The sequence below is a fragment of the Micropterus dolomieu genome, linkage group LG13, assembly GCF_021292245.1.
Source record: "Micropterus dolomieu isolate WLL.071019.BEF.003 ecotype Adirondacks linkage group LG13, ASM2129224v1, whole genome shotgun sequence".
Classification (NCBI taxonomy): domain Eukaryota; kingdom Metazoa; phylum Chordata; class Actinopteri; order Centrarchiformes; family Centrarchidae; genus Micropterus; species Micropterus dolomieu.
Window position 1 is genome coordinate 29523759 of NC_060162.1, and position 8150 is coordinate 29531908.

Genomic DNA, 8150 nt, shown 5'->3' on the forward strand with positions numbered 1-8150 from the left:
CATTCTTCATTTGTGATGCTATTCCAGGCTTTTACCGCAGCTTCTTTCAGTTCTTGTTGGTTTCGGGGTGTTTCTCCCTTCAGTCTCCTCTTAAGGAGCTGAAATGCAGCTCTGTTGGGTTAAGGTCAGCTGACTGACTTGGCCAGTCTAAAACCTTCCACTTTTTCCCCTGATGAAGTCCTTTGTTTTGTTGGCAGTGTGCTTTGGCTCATTGTTCTGCTGCATGATAAACTTCCTCCCCATTTGTTTCAATTCATTTCTCCGTAAATCGGCAGACAAAATGTTTCTGTCCACTTCTGAATTCATTCTGCTGCGACCATCATCAGTTCCATCATCAATAAATATTAATGAGCCTGTTCCAGAAGCAGCCATGCACGCCCAAGCCATGACATTACTCCACCAGGCTTCACAGATGAGCTTGTATGCTTCGGATCATAAGCAGTTCCTTTCTTTCTCCACACTTTGGCCTTTCCATCACTTTGCTAGAGATTAATCTTGGTCTCATCAGTCCATAAGATTGTGTTCCAGAACTTTTGCAGCTAATCTCTGTACTTCTTTGCAAATTTCAATCTGGCCTTCCGTTTCTTCCTGCTGATGAGTGGTTTGTATCTTGTGGTGTGGCCTCTATATTTCTGTTCTCTGAGTCTTCTTCCAACATTGGATTGTGATACCTTCACCCTGCACTGTGGAGGTCGTTGCTGATGTCACTTCTTGATGTTTTGGGGGTTTTTTTTCACAGCTCTCACCATATTTCTGCCGAACTGTTGGACGTCTGTTGTTCAGTACACCAGTAGTTTCTTTCTTTTTCAGGACATTCTAAATTGTTGTGCTTGCTATGCCCAATGTTTGTCCAATGGCTCTGGTCGATTTTCCTTCTTTTCTCAGCTTGCCAATGGCTTGCTTTTCTCCCATAGACAGCTCTCTGGTCTTCTTTAACAGGAAATAGTCTTTATAGGTTGAACCAAGGATGAAAACTTAGTCTAGTCATGCAGAGCTGTTTAAAGTTTGGACAATCAACCTAAAAGGCAACACCGGCAACAAGAACCATCTGTCAGTCACATGTTCCAGTAGTTTTGCTCACTTGAAAAATGGGTGGGTTCAAACAAAGGGTGGTGTGTCCTGAGTTGTTTAACACATCTAGATGTGAATACCAGGAAATGAGAGCTGAAATTCTGAACTCTTGTCTCATACTCATCTTTTGATCTTACCCAAAATATGTCTATGTTGTTTTGTTTTGTTCAGTGTGTCTATACTGTAGTTTGTGTATGATTTTATTTTATTATTATTTTATTATTGTGTTATGGTAATTTTGTATGAGTACGCACATCATGAGCAATGTACAATCCTGAGTCAAATTCCTCGTATGTGTACACATACCTGGCAATAAAGCTGATTCTGAAATGTCTTCAGTGAAAAAACCAAAGGAATTTGCCTTACCGTTCCAATACTTTTGGAGGGGAATGTACTCTGTGGTAAAGATGAACGTGTCACTTGTGCAGTTTGCAGTTGCTAATTTGTACCTGTTGGACGCTATCTAGAGCCAGAGGAGTTGCCTGAGTGAAGACCTCAATGCGGATACTGTGACCAGGGTCCTCCAGGATCAAACAGCCTATGTCAAACCACCTGGGGACAACAATTATTATTATATACACACACACACACACACACACACACACACCTGATTACATACATGGACAATTCAGATGAGTGCCTGGAGAGACAATCATTTATTAATTTATTACCAATCCTCAAACTTCTCTCTGAGAAGTCCGTATTTTCCCATGTAAACAGCACTGTAATGTGATGTAGTCCATTACACTACCAAAAACTATAGCCCCCAAAATCCAGAGGCAATGTTTATTGCAGGGTTATAGAATTACATTGTATTCCACTGAATACTCATCAGTGAGTGTGAAAAACTTAAAGATGTGTGTGTGGAATTAGTAGTTTAAATAAGAAAAAGCTTTGGGTCTCAGTGTGTGCTGGTCAAAGGTTTTTTTTCTTACTTGTCAGGAAAGAGTTCAGCGATGAAGTTTTCCAAAGAGACTACTGGCTGCTTCTCATGGATCACACCAGCTCGACGCAGGCTGTCAATGCGCTCCTGAGCCCCCTGCAAGCACGCACACAAACACACACACACACACACCCCAAATTAAGTTTCTGCTGATCAGTAGTTTGCCACTTTTCTAGTTCCAACTTGTCAAATGTGAAGATTTGCTGTAGAACTGCAGCAGTATCCCCGTTTGCTGTCTTTAAAATTAAGATGTACATTTGCCAAACCAACCACTTAGTCCTCATCCTTGAAGACTCTCCTGTAAAACCACAACAAATTGTTTGACATTTAAGGCTACAGATGAGGCATACAGCTCACATTTGTATGGCGTATTGTCATTTCCCCTCCTCTTTTACAGTGCAAGACACTATTCTCTATAAGTTTTTCAGTAGCAAGAACCCAGTGGCTGACAGTCTGAAACGGAGCTAGGTGTATTCAGATGGAGCAGATGCGACTGTCTGGTCCTGATCAAAGCAATGACAAAGGGGAGCCACGGGTGACATAGCAACACACACCAGAGCTGTATACAGCACCAGTCACAGGAAAGTGCAGTCTTTCATTACTAACTGTAGACTATGATATAGAATGTCAGGAAAAGCTAAAACATTGGCTTTTGTCTCTTATCCGGTTACCAGTGCTCATGTGTTTCTGGTAGTATTTTTGTTTTTTCACTGCTCTAGCTAAGCTGGGTTAATTTTGTTAGATTGGCTAATTATCCGCTATACATTTAATCTTAGAGTAGTTCTGCTCATAGCTTTCCCCTTTTAGCAACTCTCTCAAAATCCTATAGTTCCCACACATCGTACTTTAGCTTAGCAGCTAGTGATGGCTTCTCTAAGGCATGTCACATGCCTCTAGTGAGAGATATCCACCAATGTGTCCCTGAGCATGACACTTAATCCCTAGTTGCTCCAGAGGCGGCAACCTCTGACATACTTAGCAATTTTAAGTCGCTTTGGATAAAAAGCTTAAGCTAAAAACAAAATGAATGTATGTATGGGGAGTCCATAGTTCTATTTCATTCTTCCTGACCGCCAGACGGCGATGCTTTAGCACTTGATGTCTCCATCTCACATTTGCGCAGGTCGAGTAATTATACCAACAAAGTCACCTGTGACCATGCGATGATGTAGGGCGCACGCCCCAGTATAAAACCCTCACATCATCACGCAATCTGTTCCTTCAATCTTCTTGAATTGAGGAAAACACACAGGTCAATTCGGCTCGTCGCTTTTAGCCTTGTAACTTGAGGGTTGGTGCTTCGTGTTCACGTCCACCAGAGGCTGCGATCAGCTGTTTTATTTTCGGTTGCAAACTTTTCACACTCGGACAGACAGCGATGGTCTTGCCGTTGAGGTTCGTGTTGAATAAATTATCGCTAGACAGACAAGTAGGCTAGTGTTACATACGGACGTCTAGCCTTTATTGTTAATTGCTCATTTTTGATGTTCATGCAGTAGCTTAAAACTGTGGTGTTTTCGGCCCCGCGCTTCCGCGGGGCCGACTGGCATTTTTGTTCAGCTCAAACTTCCTAGCAGCATACTGTGGCTGTATATTACTTTTGTGCGCTACCCTTTTTTGTAAGGTCAGCTTACAGCGGGTTTCGCCCAATCCTGGACCTGAGGGGGCTGAACAAGTTTTTAAAGGGGCTTCCATTTCCGAATGTTACGGATGGCAGATGTTATCCAGTCAGTGACGTGGGGGGCCTGGTTTGTGTCAATAGACCTCAAGGATGCCTATTTTCACGTGCCTATTGCACCATACCACAGGCCTTTCGAGGACAGGCTTACCAATTCAAGTTGATGCCATTCGGTTTCTCACTGGCCCTTGTGTATTCACGAGGTGCATGGTAGCCGCCCTTTCCACAATGCAAGCCGCAGGGTTGACTATCTTGCCTTACCTGGACGATTGGCTAATCATTTCCCCGACTGCAGAGCAGGTGGTCAGGGATGCCGATACGCTCCTTAGCCATGTGAACCAGCTGGGCCTTACGGTGAACTACACAAAGAGCAATCTCACACCCAGTCAGAGGGTAAATTACCTGGGTATGGCACTCGACTCTCAGTCAATGAGAGCCTACCTTACCCCAAAGAGGTTACAGGATATCCAGCAGCTTCTAGGTTGCTTTCAGAGGGGCAGGGTTTTGAAATATGGCCTTTATCTCAGGCTGCTGGGCATGCTGACGGTGGCGTCCAGGGTTGTCCCTTTGGATCTTCTGTCCTTACGCCCCCTTCAAATCTGGATCAATGGTCTCCACTTGGATCCCAAGTGGCACAGGGGCATCAGAGTGTCCAGCCTTTGTTGCTGGGCCTTGGCGCCCCGGTCGGAGAGAAGTCTATCTCGCCGAGGGGGTTCCTCTGGGAGTGATTCCCTGCCACAGGGAGGTTGTGGAGACAGACGACTCTTTGCGTCTGGCAACGCAGAACCATCAGTGGTCGAAGGAGAAGCCAGCAGAGGTTAGAGCACATAAATCCTCCACTCAGTCACTGTATGCTAATCGGTGGAAGCTTTTTTCTCCCAGTGGTGCAAGGAAAAGGGTGAGGTACCGGAGGACTGCTCAGTCACCAAACATTCTGCGTTTCCTGCAGTCGTTGTTGGACAGCTGCAGGTGCGCCTCGACATTGAAAGTGTATGCAGCTGCCTGTTGACCGCTTCCACTCCTTAGCATGGTGAGCATTCCTCGTGACCTTGCTGGTATAAGTCATCCAGTGCTTAAGCACTGCCGTCTAGCGGTCAGGAAGAGTCTGTCACTCGGAATCTGGGCGAGAAGGTTCTGTAGGAACAAATTGCGTGATGACGTGAGGGTTGTACACGGGGGGTGCGCCCTATGTCATCGCATGGTCACAGGTGATTTTGTTGATATAACTTTGTTGGTGTGTGAGAGAGAGATATATTGAGAAGTCATGTTTAAGACTTGCTGCTAAACAAAACGCTTGTTTTTGGTCCAAAAATTGGATAAACTTTTTATGAGGAAAATGCAAAAGAAGTGACCACAATACACCAGAGGAGAGAAAAAGAGGAAAAAGGAGACAGAAACAGAAAGAAGGAAAAGAGATAGTTTGAAGAAGGAGCTCAGAAAACAGAGCTCAGAAACAGCATCAAGTTGAAGAGAAACAAACAAGGAGAGAACAAAAAAAAATGAAAAAGAGGATAGAGGGACTCAAGCATGTTACAGCAAACTACTAGACAATGAAATCAGTAAGTCTTTGCATTTATTACTATAAAACAAGTCCCAACTGAAACACTCAAGCTAATAGCTAACAAGCTAACACTGGACTGTGGTTACCAAGCAACGGGATCAAACCGCAGTACTGCTGTTTTAAACACAGAAGCTTGAAGATCAACAGGGACTGACTGATGATACACTCTAAAATGTCACTCAAAGTTTAATATTTTATTCATTTACCTACAACACTATTTTCCTCTTTTTACACTTTTTTCCCCCTTTTCGTTTGTTACTAGAATTATTTTTTTAATATCTAGTTTACTATTATTCAGAATCCAGATTTTAATAGAGAGTTAAAAGACTGACATCATAGTTTTAGAGGAGACATGGTGCAGAGATGTTTCCACTGGTCGTCCTCACGGCTACACTGAGATTATTATACCATCAACAAAAAATCCCACAATAACCCAAGGCAGAGATTCAGGAGGCATGATTATATGGTGTAAATCAGAACTGAGCCAGTCCGTCACAGTTATTAAAAAAGAAGAATCTTATATATGGTTGATTATTATTAAATTAACAAACAGATGATTTGTGCTGAGCAACATGTCTACATGTGTGCCATCTATATACCTCCATCAGAATCCCCCTACTACAACCCAGATATTTTCTCTATTCTTGAGGAGGAAGTCAACCATCATAAAACCATGGGAAATGTATTACTCTGTGGGGACTTGAACACTCAAACAGGGGAAAGAGCTGACACTATGAACACCCAGGGAGACAAACACTTACCTGGAAGCGCCTGCTTCCCCCTCTCTGAATGTCCTGCTAGAAAGAGCTTTGACAAGCTTACTAATACAAGCGGTATGCAGCTTTTACAGCTCTGCCGTACGCTGGATCTGTACATAGTCAACAGCAGGCTACGAGGGGACTCTCTGGGTCGCTACACTTATAGCTCAGCTCTTGGCAGTAGTACGGTAGATTATTTCATTACAGATCTAGATCCAATGTCTCTCAGAGCTTTCACAGTCAGCCCCCTCACACCACAGCAAAATCACTATCTATCTGAAAAGGGCTCAGTCTAAGTCTGGAGCCCCTAGTGCCTGTGAACTGTTTAACAGCACAAACTCATACAGATGGACCCAGACAGCATGGGGGCGTACCAAAAGGCACTGGAAAATCAAAACATACATGATTTAACTCATTTATTTCTAACTGAAACATTTCCCCAGAATAATTCTGGTGTATATTCAGCTGTGGACAAAATCAATTCAATATTTCATCATTTGGCTTCATTGTCTAATTTGAAAGCCACCAAACCAAAACCTCAACAAATGAACAATAACAAATGGTTTGACACTGAATGCAAAAACCTGAGGAAAACTTTAAGGAAATTATCAAATGAAAAGCATAGGGACCCAGATAACCACAACATACACTGTCAATATGAGACCACTCTGAAACAATACAAGTACACCCTAAAAACTAAAAGAACAATACAGCAAGAACCAGCTCTGTGAAATTGAGGAATCCTTAGAGTCCAACCAGTTATGGGAGAAATGGAACAACCTAAACAAAACCCAGCAGGATGAACTGGCGATCCAAGATGGAAATACTTGGATTAATCACTTTAGTGAATTATACAGTATTAATAATAATAGTAATATTACAAAAAATGATGATCAGTACAAGATATTCACGAAATGGAAAACTCTGGAGGCGGTGATAAAAAAACAACCAAAACCCTTTCGATTACCCTGTAACAGAACAAGAATTAACAGAAGTCACCCAGTCCCTGAAAGGAAAAAAGGCTTGTGTATTGATGGAATCCTCAACGAAACGATCAAATACTCAGACCATAAAATCAGATTGGCTATACTAAAACTATTCAATACTATTCTAGCAACTGGAACTTTTCCAGACATCTGGAACAAAGGTTTATTAACCCCAATTCATAAATCCGGAAGTAAATATGACCCAAATAACTACAGAGGAATATGTGTATCCAGTAACCTGGGAAAAATATTCTGCAACGTCATTAATAAACGACTTGTCAACTTTGTTGACAACCACAATTGTCTGCATAAATGCCAAATTGGTTTTTTGCCAAATTGCCGCACAACGGACCATATATTTACCCTCCAGACTCTAACTGATCAAGAATTAAACATTAAGAAAAGGTATATGCCTGTTTTGTTGACTTCTCTTCAATCTATATATCACTGAATTAGCAAACCAATTAGAGAGTTCCACGGCACCTGGCCTCATCCTGAACAACACAGAGATCAGAGGTCTGCTGTATGCAGATGACTTAGTGTTGCTCTCACCTACTAAAGGTTTGCAGCAGCACCTTAACCTCCTGCAGAGATTCTGTCAGACCAGGGCCCTGACAGCGCATTATCTTAGTCTTTGCTGTGTTTACTACTAAATCCTCCTCCACCACCCACAAACTTGTCTGCTGATACTTTTGCTGCCTTCTTCACAGGCAAAGTTAAGGCCATATCTAGCCAATTCTCTGATACACTCAAACTCAACCATTGTAGCAGTCCTACTACATCTTTTCCTCTGCCCTCCCAGGTCAGTGGTTGTTCACTCTCCTCGTTTACTCCTCTCACAGAGAGCGAAGTATCAGAACTCTTGACCCATAGCTGTCCAACTACAGTGGGGGAAATAAGTATTTGACCCCTTGCTGATTTTGCAGGTTTGCCCACTTACAAAGAATGCAACAATCTACAATTTTAATCATATGTACATTCTAACAGTGAAAGACAGAATCCCAAAGAAAATTCCAGAAAATCACATCATATGAATTTATAAAAATTGATGACCATCTGATGAGGAAAAACAAGTATATGACCCCCTACCAAACAGCAAGTATTCTGGCTCCTACAAGCCAGTTAGTCTTTCTTTAAGACACAGCCCCAATCC

General features: G+C 42.5%; 1 protein-coding gene across 7 annotated transcripts in view; it reads right to left on the minus strand.

Moving 5' to 3' along the window:
* prrc1 (proline-rich coiled-coil 1) overlaps positions 1–8150 on the minus strand; it is a 66742-nt gene that overhangs the window by 31868 nt on the left and 26724 nt on the right. For all 7 annotated transcript variants that reach the window (XM_046067700.1, XM_046067702.1, XM_046067701.1 and 4 more), the window contains 2 exons: positions 2007–2110; positions 1521–1623 (listed from right to left, as the gene is read on the minus strand). In XM_046067700.1, the coding sequence (XP_045923656.1) occupies positions 1521–1623; positions 2007–2110 (207 nt within the window). The remainder of the gene's footprint in view (positions 1–1520; positions 1624–2006; positions 2111–8150) is intronic.